This window comes from Bos mutus, chromosome X (genome assembly GCF_027580195.1).
Source record: "Bos mutus isolate GX-2022 chromosome X, NWIPB_WYAK_1.1, whole genome shotgun sequence".
Taxonomy (NCBI): domain Eukaryota; kingdom Metazoa; phylum Chordata; class Mammalia; order Artiodactyla; family Bovidae; genus Bos; species Bos mutus.
This window is the reverse complement of record NC_091646.1, coordinates 102357459-102370925: the sequence shown is the minus strand read 5'-3', so window position 1 is coordinate 102370925 and position 13467 is coordinate 102357459. Positions and strand designations below refer to the sequence as shown.

The following is a 13467-nucleotide window of genomic DNA, read 5'->3' as shown; positions in this document are numbered from 1 at the left end:
TACCATTTATGAACATTCCCCTACTTCACAGAAAAAAAAAAAAATACAAAATGAAACTTAGCACCCTTCCTGTCTGGTTGGAGAAAGAAAAAGGACTTTCCGAGGGTAACTATATAAAAAACAATGCATTTCTTCTGTCTAGTCTTTCATTTAATTCTTCATTTTAATAGTTTATGAATGTATAACATTTCCAATCCAAGGGCTTGTGGGAGCTTAGTCTAACTAGGCCTTAATCATGGGTCTCCGCCAAGACCCTATTTGTATTCTCAATTGACACTAAAATTTACTTTGATACTTTGGCTGAAAACCTCTTTCCAAAATGGCAAAATACACTACTTTGAAGGTCATCTTTTGCCCAAATGTTTGGCTGCACAGATCAAGTTGTTAAATTCAGAGACCATTTTCATTCAGTATTATTACTATTACTATTATTATATCTATTCTTCTTTCTTCCAAAAAGCACTTTTTCAAGAGCTAAACTACTCTTTACATACCAGTTTATACCTTCTGAAAACATTTTCTTGCTATTATGTGAATAGCAATTCAGTTTCTTAATGTGTCATCAAAAAAAATTATAACTGCTTCTAAATTGCATTGATGTATTATAGAATTGAGTTGAATATCTTTGTAGGCTGAGTATAATTATCCTCCTGCCAGGAACAAATAAGTTATACTGCTCCAGAGAAATAAATATGCATATGAATTTATGTGGATGGATAAATCCTTATAAAGTTTAGCTCTTTATAACACAATGAGAGAAAAAGAAATGTACTTGGTGAGGCTAATGAATAAACTAAGATCATTATATCGTCTATCAGACATTTCCCCCACGAACTTACATTTTACTGCATATAAATCAGGGCAGAACATTTGAAAGGACTTTATATAGTGAACTATATAAGTCACCTAAAATCTTCGGCTATACTTTAAACAAGATGATATGTATAAATAGAGAGAAGAAAATGGATACTCCAAGGGAAGAGTTCAAAATTATAAACTGTGATTTAACTCTGTTAACATCCTTACCTCTTCAAAGATACCTAGCAGAAAAAATTTGCAAAAATAACACCAGGTACAGGCCAATAAAAAAAAAAAATAGGATTCCAGACTACACTAGGTAATTGCAGCAAGATTAGTGTAAACCAAATGCATTTATTATTTGCAATGTAATCCAATATACTAGCGGATGGCATGCGCTTTATTTTAATTAGCTGTTTCTTTTAAAGGGTTGCTTGGTCCAACTGTCTTGATAAGAAAAAATTGTAGTCATTGCTCAAAATGCTTGTAGCAAATCTAGTTTTAAATTGAAGCAATTTATTCTGAAAGCAGTCTACTACTGCAGCAATAATCAATGTGTTTTCCCTTAGCCCATACTTGAGCTTTCCATGGACTATTATTAATTGCCTGTAACTAAATGACTGCTGGTGCCTTTAAACGTAACTCTTTGGCACTTGTTCATTTGTTGTGTTTAACCAAATGCCTGTTTCCCTTAGGTTTTGCCTAGCGATTTTGCTTTACAATTTACCGTATTCCATCTCAGTCCCTTAAAGGGGGCAGAGTCTATCATTTTAAAAACATAACATAGAGGCTAAACAGAGTTTTAAAGGTTTGCATTTTCTTTTTCCATCCTCTGATGTTGAATTGTGCTGAAATGGAATCTTTTTATTTTTTAAATGCTGCCACTCTAGGCAGCTTGAACTTGAGCTGAAAAGTAGATCCCATTTCAAAAGGAAATGACATTTGCTAGGGCAACACCATTCACATTGTAATGTAAAGATAAAATACAGCAGTGGGTTCCCATCATTTCTTTTAACTGTAACAGAATTTAACCCCTAGTAATTTTGTCCTCACCTAATGTGTAAGCAATATTGGCTGGCACTCATATTAATGAATATGTCCAGCTTAGAGCAAAAAAAGAATGTGGAACTGAATCTAATAGATCATTTTCTTTGGGAGAATTTACACGTGCTATGTAAACCAACATAAAAAACCTAAATGGAAAATTTTTTTTTTTCCCCAGGGTATTCGGGATCTTTTGTGTTTCCATATGAATTATGAAATTTTTTCTTCTAGTTCTGTGCAAAATGCCATTGGTAATTTGATAAAGATCACACTGAATCTGTAGATTACATCTGGTAGTATAGTCATTTTCACAATATTGATTCTTCCTACCCAGGAACATGGAATATCTCTCCATCTGTTTATGTCATCTTTGATTTCTTTCATTATCGTCATAATTTTCTGTGTGCAGTTCTTTTGTCTCCTTGGGTAAGTTTATTCCTAGATATTTAATTCTTTTTTTTGTTGCAATGGTGAATGGGATTGATTCCTTAATTTCTCTCTCTGATTTTTCATTGTTAATATATAGAAATGCAAAGTGATTTCTGTGTATTGATTTTTTATCCTGCAACTTTGTTAAATTCACTGATTAGCTCTAGTAATTTTCTGATACTATCTTTAGGGTTTTCTATGTACAGTATCACATTTATACTACCTAAGCCATGTTTATTAGTCTTGCATAAAAATAATGTAGTCATTGAGGTAGCAGGCATTAAACTGGGGAAAGACATTTCTTTTCCAACTTGCAAGTTTGTTATAAGACACTGTGCTTCTCCGTGTAGTACTATAGTTTCTGAGGAAAATCTGAGATACTGTCATGATCTCAAGATAACTTGTTGTTATTCAGACACTAAGTTGTGTCCAACTCTTTGCAACCCCATGGACGGCAGCACGCCAGGCTTCCCTGTCCTTCACTATCTCCTGGAGTTTGCTCAAATTCCTATCCATTGAGTCAGTGATGCTATCTAACCATCTCTCTGTCATCCTCTTCTCTTGCCCTCAGTCTTTCCCAGCATGAGGGTCTTTTCCAATGAGTCAGCTCTTTGCATCAGTTAGATAAAGTATTGGAGCTTCAGCTTCAGCATCAGTCCTTCCAATGAATATTCAGGGTTGATCTCCTTTAGGATTGACTGGTTTGATTCAAGATAAGTTAGCTTTTTGCAAACACTGTTTCTTGGACTAATTTTTGGTATCCTTATTATTAAGTAAATGATTGCCATGTGGCTCAGAAGATTTTTCTTGCTTTGTTGCTCATACTCTAGGCATATACAACTTTTCATATTTGTACCTTAAAGGAGGGATTCATGAGACACAAGAGCATTTCTGTAATTGCTAAGCCTCACCTACCCTGCTCTCTTTTTCTCATTATATTTTAGACAGTATTATTGGTTAGCCTAGTAAGCAGCGTATTTAGTTAGTATATGCAATTTTTGAGGGACTCATGACATCTACCAGTGGGAATAATTCAGATTTGGGCAACTACTTCCCTAAAAATAAGAAGAGCTTACTTTCTTAACATTTTTCTCTTACACGTACTTAATTTTTAGGAGTTATAAAAAAATGTGTGTAGAGACCACTCTTATAAATACTATCTGAGGGAAAAGAATTCTGCTTATTAAATTAATAAAATTACATTTCAGGCATAGTTTTTGATTGTTACATAAGCTATTCAGTGAGATATGAGTATGTAAGGCACGGTTCCAGAATCAAAGGATATGCTTAAGGGCACCATGGAAGAACCATTCCCTGCCTGGGCACTTGTCTACAGCAAAGCAGCTGTCTTGACTCCCTTCTTTCCTTAAAGCTTCTTCACCCATATCCCTTGGATTAGAACTTATAATGACTCTTTTTAAAAATATCAATATTTTAAAGAGTTGAAGTGCAATTAACCTAAGGTAAAACATAAAAATTTTAAGTGTCTAGCTCAGTGAGTTTTGACAAATGTATATACTTGTATTTATACCTGAAAAAGATAGAGTTTTTGTTTTTTGTTTTTAACCCCATAATGTTCCCTCTTTCCCCTTTCCAATAAATCTTCCTGTCACTCATCCACAAAGCATCCATTTTGTGATCTTTATCACTAAGGTTTAATTTGGCCTGCTCTTGGACTTTATTTAAATATATATACTGAAGGTATTTCTTTGTGTCTGGCGTTCTTCAGCTAACATCATTTTGTGAAATTCACAAAGGCTGCATGTTATCAGCAGTGTATTCTTTGTACTGCTGAGTGTATTGTATCCTATTGACACACAATAGTTTGTTCATTATACCCTGTTAATGAGCATTTGGGTTGCTTCCAGTTGTGATTACTATGAATAAGACTACTCTGAACATCCTGTACAAGTCTTCTTGTAGACATTGGCTTATTTTTCCTTTGAGTAAGCACTCTTGCCTGGAAAATCCCATGGACTGAGGAGCCTGGTGGGCCGCAGTCCATGGGGTCGCTAAGAGTCAGACAAGACTCAGCGACTTCACTTTCACTTTCATGCATTGGAGAAGGAAATGGCAACCCACTCCAGTGTTCTTGCCTGGAGAATCCCAGGGACGGGGGAGTCTCGTGGGCTGCCGTCTATGGGGTCGCACAGAGTCGGACACGACTGAAGCGACTTAGCAGTAGCAGCAGCAAGAACTTAGGAGTAGATCATATTTAGGGTAGATTCATATTTAACTTTATTAGCAACTACTCAAACTTTTCTAATATAGTAGTATCATTGGGCATTTCCAGTAACAGTGCTTGGGAGTAGAGGCTACACATTCTCCATTATTTTTTTTAATTTCTTTTCTCACACAAGTTTTAGAGTGATGAATTCCAAGTATGAAATGCGTTATATTAGAAAAAAGAAGCAATATGAAAAGAAGCCATAGCCCAAATGCTTATCTCTCCCATTATATCCAGTATAATTGAAATCAGATTTTCTGGTATGTAAATTAGCCTATGGGCCTAAGTTAGAGTTTTATGCAAGTGTCTATGTGTGGTGGAGTTTAACTGATATCCTGAGAAAACAAGACCCAAAGTACCACACAGAATTATATACATACTAATCCTTTCTGTTCACATAGTAGTAGGAAAATAGTATACTGAAGCATGTTTTGTATTTCATTCCTGGTACTTTTGTAGACTATCTTACATAGTCCCTCACAAGATTCAGCAGATAAAGCTGTCTGGTATTTATAAATACAAACTATATAAATTTCCTTGAGATACTTCTTAGTAATTCACACTTCATGTTAACTTAGACTCTTAAAGGTTTAATAACTCACTTTATTTTTTCTTTCTTAAATTCATAAATTCCAATCACTTTTTGTAAGTTTTTCTTCTGCGTCCTATTTAATTTTAATAAGAGCAGAAAGCTACACTTGATTAAACACTAGTTATATGTATCTTTTTATTCAACTGTTGAATTAAAAATTAATAACTAGATAAGAAGAAATATGGCTGAGGTTTTGTTTTGTTTTTTTTCCTGTAATCGTCACAGATAAGTGACATCACATGCAAACATACACACAAATAAAAAAATGTCCTTGTGAGAAAATTATGGCCATACTTTTCAGATTATTTATCACTGATACTGCATTGCACCCATGATGATTTCACCCCATTAGTAAGATTTCAAGAGTGATCTTGGAAGCCAAGAGTAGTTGTCACTGCAAAACCATAGATTCTTTTAAAATTCTCAATCTAAGACTACATTGACTATTACAGAGTTAGATAACCCTTTGGTGAATTGTAAATTACAGAATTGAAAATACCATTACTTTAGGGCCGTAATTTCAGGAATAGTTATCTTTAGTGGTAATTAAGGAAACTAGTACTTTTCAAGGTAGCTGTCAACTGCAAGGAACAATAACAACCCATCAGTAATATTTGGACTATGATGATAAAGGTCACAATACATACACAGGCAGTTTAACTAGCATTTCACTAAAGTGGACTTCAAAATCTGTGCATTGTGGCCTAATGTTTAAATACCAGTATCATTGAATTTGTTACATTGTGCATGAGCTCTGAAGGAGAAAAAAGAAGTGAATGTTTTATCTCTAAAATTGTCTGATCATTTTTTATGTTGTATAGACATTCTATAGGAATATGAGAACTTGTATACAGAGGCAAGAAAATTACTTGTAATCAGTGGCAAGAAAGTTACTCTTTTGGATAGAATGTAGTAACATACCAAGTCAAAGGGGAAAGAAAGGATAAGAAAAAAATATTTAGCTCTGTTGCTGCTGTTTAGTCGCTAAGTCGTGACTGACTCTTTTGTGACCCCATGGACTGTAGCCCACCAGGTTCCTCTGTCCATGGGATTTCCCAGGCAAGAACACTGGAGTGGGTTGCCATTTCCTTCTCCAGTGAATCTTCCTGACCCTGGGACCAAACCAGCATCTCCTGCACTGGGCAGGCCAATTATTTACAACTGAACCACCTGGGAAGCCCATTTAAGAGCTTAGTGAAAGGAAAATATGACCATATAGTCCAGTGTGACATCCACTAGGGAGCCTAGTTCTTAATCCCAAGTTAGCACTCAGCCTCCAAGACTGCGGTCAGCCATATTGGCACCACTCTGTTGAGAAAGACAAGTATTAGTGCTTCTGGCAGAAGCCAGCAGACAGTATTCATTAGATGGTCCACTCAAACTATGCGACACTCCACACTGCCCTTCAGGAACTGTGCTGTTCACCCCTCATTTTTCCTCAGCCCCAACCTCCAGGTGACAGCTGAAGTGGGAAAGATTAAGATTCAGATTGGGTAAGTTCAGAAACCATCCTGGCTTAAAAGCTTCCTCTCCAGAGGAACCAGTATTTCTTTTATCAACTCCAGCATACCTTGCAGGATTCCCACAAGAATAGGTTTATGTGTAAGAGTCACTTTCACTCTAGCAAGCCCCAAATTATAGTTTCCAATCAGGTATTTACAAATCAGCCCAAATGCAATCTACCAATGTAGGTTCATTCTTACCATAAGCAATGTTGCTTAGCAACACAGTAACACATACCACCTTATCAGATTACCAAGGAAACAGCTAGAAAGTTATCAAGAGGTCACATTCTACTGCAGAAAGGAAAGGGGTTGTGTCAATCCATTACCCACATCTGATCTCATCCACAAAAGTGTGAAATCAAGTTGAATTTATGATTTTGTATGTGAATATAATTCCCTCTGGTAATTTTTTTTTTCTAGAGCTGATGTATACAGTTGAACTTGCTGGAGGGCTTGGTGCTATCCTTCTGCTGCTTGTTTGTTTGGTGACCATCTACAAATGTTACAAGATAGAAATCATGCTCTTCTACAGGAATCATTTTGGGGCTGAGGAGCTAGATGGAGGTAAGCTGAGTCCCTTCTTGTAATGTTCTTTCTATTCGTATTTGTTTCCTGCTTTTGTTTTGTTGAAGGAAAGAAAAGTTACCTGAATAACCATTTGCAGCATCTCTTAGAGTCTTTCAATGTTCAGTTTGTAAATTCATCTTTTATATGGAACGCTATGTGTGATGCTTTGGAGCCAATAGGTATTATCCTCTGAAAATTGGAAAGCAACACCTACCGTTTTTAGAATGGTGTTCCAAAGAGCACTTCTGAATTACAAACACTGACTACAGTGTTATCAGATTGTTCATTTCTCTCACCTTGTCATCAGTACTGAAAGTCCAGCTTTACTCCTGTATAGGGAAGGAGTGTCTCTTTTAATCATCTCCATAGCTCAGTGGTTTGAAGTGAATCTTAATTTGTCTCTTGTTTAGCCTGATCAGTTATAATAAACAGTACTGAGTATTTTAAAATTCATCCAGCAGTCTTTCAACCCTGTTTATTTAGCTTTATTTGGACAGGCTAATTTTTATTCCAAGTGGGGACCCACAGAGAGGGAAGTGCACAAACACGTTGTTTTCATAATAATAAATCTAATACTTGTTCTCCAACTGGGTAAGTAAATATTGTTTTCATAGAATCATTATTATTATTTGCCTCTGGTCAGTCATAAATATGTTTACAATCTAAGAAGAATTTGGATCTGTTAAAATTGAGCTCCATAAACTGCCCATTAGTGGACTAAAGTTTTGTGTTTTTTTTTCCTTTTTTGGTCATTTGAAAGTGATTCATATATAACATTAATTTGCAACATAGGAAGCATATGTGAAGTGACAATAAACAGTACATACGATCAGGATTTCTTGATCATTTTCATAATCTCTTTTTATTGACTATCCATTTTTCACTTACCATTACAAAGGAAAATGAAACAATTGCCCGTGTTACCACATTTCCACAGGCCTCTGGAATAAGTCACAGGTAGAGTGTAGGCTGTCAGACTTGTGAAGAGGAGCAATTTATTCAGCATCCCTAACACTCCTCTCGGAGAAGGCAGTGGCACCCCACTCCAGTACTCCTGCCTGGAAAATCCCATGGACGGAGGAGCCTGGCAGGCTGCAGTCCATGGGGTCGCTAAGAGTCAGACACGACTGAGTGACTTCACTTTCACTTTTCACTTTCACGCGTTGGAGAAGGAAATAGCAACCCACTCCAGTGTTCTTGCCTGGAGAATCCCAGGGACGGGGGAGCCTGGTGGGCTGCCGTCTATGGGGTCGCACAGAGTCGGACACGACTGAAGCGACTTAGCAGCAGCAGCAGCAACACTCCTCTCTGTAGCCTTCTCCCCTTTCCATTACAGTGAAGTCTGTGCTACAGCAAGACTGCTTTTTTCTCATTTTAAAGTACTGATTAGCCTATTTATTCTTTGTTTCTAACTTTCTTGCCCATTCATACAGATTATTAAGTTTTTTGCTACTGCTTCAAAGAGATATGAGAAAATTGCCAATGTCAGAGTACTTGTTGAATGAGAATCAAGCTGAGTACTAGGCCTTCTTAAAGTCATTTTTGGTAAACCTCAGAAAAACTCAGGTCAATAGTATAATCTCTCTTTTACTGATAAAGCAACTGAGGCTCCCAGAGTTAAATAACTTACTAAAGAAGATACCACTAATATTATTGTAACTGGCCAAGATGGGATTTGAATATAGGTCTATTTTCAAAGCATTTATTTGATTGAACACTGAGCCCTTGTTATTTTTAGCCTTTTAAAAATTTGATATGTTCAGCATAACTTCAAGACCTGCTGTTATTTGCACAATTAACACAGTAGAAGTTATTTGAAAAGATATTACCTAAACAAGTCTCATTTTATCTATTAACCTTATTTTGGACATAGTTTTTGTTCTGAATGATATGAAGGATTTCACACAAATGATAAATTCCCAGTATAATTTTTTGTCACATTCTGAATGGTAGAAAATTCTAAAGTTTCAGTTCAGTGCAGTAGCTCAGTCACGTCCACCTCTTTGTGAGCTCATGGTCTACGACATGCCAGGCTTCCCTGTCCATCACCAACTTCCAGAGCTTACTGAAACTCATGTCCATAAAGTCCATGATACCATTCAAACTACTCATCCTCTGTCATCCCCTTCTCCTCCCACATTCAATCTTTCCCACCATCAGGGTCTTTTCAAATGAGTCAGTTCTTCACATCAGTTGGCCACAGAATTGGAGTTTCAGCTTAAACATCAGTCCTTCCAATGAATATTCAGGACTAATTTCCTTTAGGATGGACTGGATGAATCTCCTTGCTGCCCAAGGGACTCTCAAGAGTCTTCTCCAACACCACAGTTCAAAAGCATCAATTCCTTGGCACTCAGGTTTCTTTACAGTCCAACTCTCACATCCATACATAACTACTGGAAAAACCATAGCTTTCACTAGACAGATCTTTGTTGGAAAAGTAATGTCTCTTCTTTTTAATATACTGTCTAGGTTGGTCATAGCTTTTCTTCCAATGAGCAAGCATAATTTAATTTCATGGCTGCAGTCACCATCTGCAGTGATTTTGGAGCCCAAAAAAATAGTCTCTCACTGTTTCCATTGTTCTCCATCTATTTGCCAGGAAGTGATGGGACCGGATGCCATGATCTTTGTTTTTCTGAATGTTGAGCTTTAAGCCAACTTTTTCACTCTCCTCTTTCACTTTCATCAAGAGGCTCTTTAGTTCTTCTTCACTTTCTGCCATAAGGATGATGTCACTGGTGCTTCTGAGGTTATTGATATTTCTCCCAGAAATCTTGATTCCAGCTTGTGCTTGATCCTGCCCAGTGTTTCTCATGATGTACTCTGCATAAAAGTTAAATAAGCAGGGTGACAATATACAGCCTTGATGTACTCCTTTCCCAATTTGGAACCAGTCTTTTGTTCCATGTCCAGTGCTAGCTGTTGCTTCTTGACCTGCATACAGGTTTCTCAGGAGGCAGGTAAGGTGGTCTGGTATTCCCATCTCTTTCAGAATTTTCCATAGTTTGTTGTGATCCACACAGTCAAAGGCTTTGGCATAGTCAATAAAACAGAAGTAGATGTTTTTATTGGAACTCTCTTGCTTTTTCAATGATCCAGCAGATGTTGGCAATTTGATCTCTGGTTCCTCTGCCTTTTCTAAATCCAGTTTGCACATCCAGAAGTTCACACTTCATGTACTGTTGAAGCCTGGCTTGGAGCATTTTGAGCATTACTTTGCTAGCATGTGAGATGAGTGCAATTGTGTGGTAGTTTGAGCATTCTTTGGCATTGCCTTTCTTTGCGATTGGAATGAAAACTGAGTTTTTCCAGTACTGTGGCTGCTGCTGAGTTTTCCAAATTTGCTGACATATTGAGGGCAGCACTTTCACAGCATCATCTTTTAGGATTTGAAATAGCTCAGCTGGAATTCCATCACCTCCACTAGCTTTGTTCATAGTGATGCTTCCTAAGGCCCACTTGACTTCACATTACAGGATGTCTGGCTCTAGGTGAATGATCACACCATCGTGGTTATCTGGGTCATGAAGATATTTTTTGTATAGTTCTTCTGTGCATTCTTGCCACCTCTTCTTAATATCTTCTGCTTCTGTTAGGTCCATACCAGTTCTGTCCTTTATTGTGCCCATCTTTGCATGAAATGTTCCCTTGGTATCTCTAAGTTTCTTGAAGAGCTCTCTAGTCTTTCCCATTCTATTATTTTCCTCTATTTCTTTGCACTGACCATTGAGGAAGACTTTCTTATCTCTCCTTTCTATTCTTTGAAACTCTGCATTCAAATGGGTACATCTTTCCTTTTCTCCTTTGCCTTTAGTTTCTCTTCTTTTCTCAGCTATTTGTAAGGCCTCCTCAGACAACCATTTTGCCTTTTTGCATTTGTTTTTCTTGGGGATGGTCTTAATCACTGCCTCTTGTACAAAGTCGTGAACCTCTGTCCATAGTTCTTCAGGCACTCTGTCTATGAGATCTAATCCCTTGAATCTATTTGTCACTTACACTGTATAATCGTAAGGGATTTAAGTTTAGATGTTTAGAGTTTAGATTTACTGAACTTTAGTTGCATCTCCTTGGATTCTTCTACACATTGTTATAACTGAATAAATATCTACTATTGCACTGTTGATGGAGAAGGCAATGGCACCCCACTCCAGTACTCTTGCCTGGAAAATCCCATGGATGGAGGAGCCTGGTGGGCTGCCGTCTATGGGGTTGCACAGAGTCCAACACGACTGAGCGAGTTCACTTTCACTTTTCACTTTCATGCATTGGAGAAGGAAATGGCAACCCATTCCAGTGTTCTTGCCTGGAGAATCCCAGGGACAGGGGAGCCTGGTGGGCTGCCATCTATGGGGTCGCACAGAGTTGGACACGACTGAAGTGACTTAGCAGCAGTAGCAGCAGCAGTATTACAGTGATTGTTAATAACAGATTCACTGACCATTTCTTAAGTATGTATTAAATGACAAGTGTTGTGTTGACTATTTTATTGATACTCAGAGAATCATACAACCAGAAAGACAGAATTGAAACCCCGTCTAAATCCCCAAACTTTCCTAATATCCATCACTGTATCAGACTGGGAGATGGACTGTTTGGCATCTGGACACATTCAGTCAGTTCCTTTCAAGTCTTTACAATAGGCATTATCTGACTGTATCAGTTTTGTATCAGAAAGATTCTATTTTTCTAAGATGAAACATATTGATGCTTTGCTCTCTTGGTTTGTTCACATCAGTCTTTGTACCCTTCTACACAACCTTACATTGTAATGTTTTCCCTAGACACGGGCCTTAGCATTTCTCTTTTAATTCTGCAGCACCACCTTTTTGGATAATATGTACAACCCTGTCTACAGCTGCATTTGTGTACGAATGTACAAATTACTCTTAAATGTCTTTCTCCAAGTTCTCTTGTTTTATTATCGTTTTCTCATAACCTTTTGGTTTTTTTACACTATGATAGGAACCAAGGCCAGCTTTTGCATCACCCATCCCCCACACTCATTCCTTACCTTTTCCGTTTTACATCTCAATTCTCTGTATCATTCTTTACTTCATTTGCTTCACTTCCTCTCCATCTGCCATTTCCAATTAGTTATCATGATCAGCTAACACATTATTAACAAGAGACATATTAACACATCTTTTGTTACCCCAGCATTATTGACCAGAGATATATCAATATATTTTTATACAGAGTGATACAATTAACATGACTGTGCATAGTTTTTAGAGCTTTAAGTTAATCAAGGGTTCATTATACAACTTACGACTATTGTTATCATTCATATTTTGCTCTGTTCAGTTTTTATCCCAACCTTCTGTGTATTATAAATGCAAGTTTATTACCATAAAACTTTCAAAAATGCCACATCACAAAATTTTGAGTAAAGGACTTTTCAGTGAATTTTATGCAGATACTTTCTCTGATCATCTGGATGACATATATAATAGTGTCTTAGAAGATGATAGTTCTTCAGAATATAGTGAACATTCAGTTCAGTCACTCAGTCATGTCCGACTCTTTGTGACCCCATGAACCACAGCACGCCAGCCCTCCCTATCCATCACCATCTCCTGGAGTCCACCCAAACCCATGTCCATTGAGTCGGTGATGCCATCCAGCCATCTCATCCTTTGTGGTCCCCTTCTCCTCCCACCTTCAATCTTTCCCAGCATCAGGGTCTTTTCAAATGAGTCAGTTCTTCACATCAGGTGGCCAAAGTATTGGAGTTTCAGCTTCAACATCAGTCCTTCCATTGAATATTCAGGATTAATTTCCTTTAGGATGGACTGGTTGGATCTCCTTGCTGTCCAAGGGACTCTCAAGAGTCTTCTCCAACACCACAGTTCAAAAGCATCAATTCTTCGGTGCTCAGCTTTCTTTATAGCCCAACTCACATCCATACATGACTACTGGAAAAACCATAGCTTTCATTAGACGGACCTTCATTGCCAAAGTAATGTCTCTTCTTTTTAATATGCTGCGTAGGTTGGTCATAACTTTTCTTCCAAGGAGCAAGTGTCTTTTAATTTCATGGCTGCAGTCACCATCTGCAGTGATTTTGGAGCCCCCAAAATAAAGTCTGTCACTGTTTCCACTGTTTCCCCATCTATTTGCCATGAAGTGATGGGAACAGATGCCATGCTCTTCGTTTTCTGAATGTTGAGTTTAAAGCCAACTTTTTCACTCTCCTCTTTCACTTTCATCAAGAGGCTCTTTAGTTCTTCGCTTTCTGCCATAAGGGTGGTGTCATCTGCATATCTGAGATTATTGATACTTCTCCTGGTTATGATTATTGG

The 13467-nt window shown here is 37.5% G+C and overlaps 1 protein-coding gene across 1 annotated transcript in view; it reads left to right on the top strand.

Moving 5' to 3' along the window:
- IL1RAPL1 (interleukin 1 receptor accessory protein like 1) overlaps positions 1–13467 on the top strand; it is a 695400-nt gene that overhangs the window by 665963 nt on the left and 15970 nt on the right. The window contains exon 8 of the mRNA XM_070366609.1: positions 7016–7159. Within this exon, the coding sequence (XP_070222710.1) occupies positions 7016–7159 (144 nt within the window). The remainder of the gene's footprint in view (positions 1–7015; positions 7160–13467) is intronic.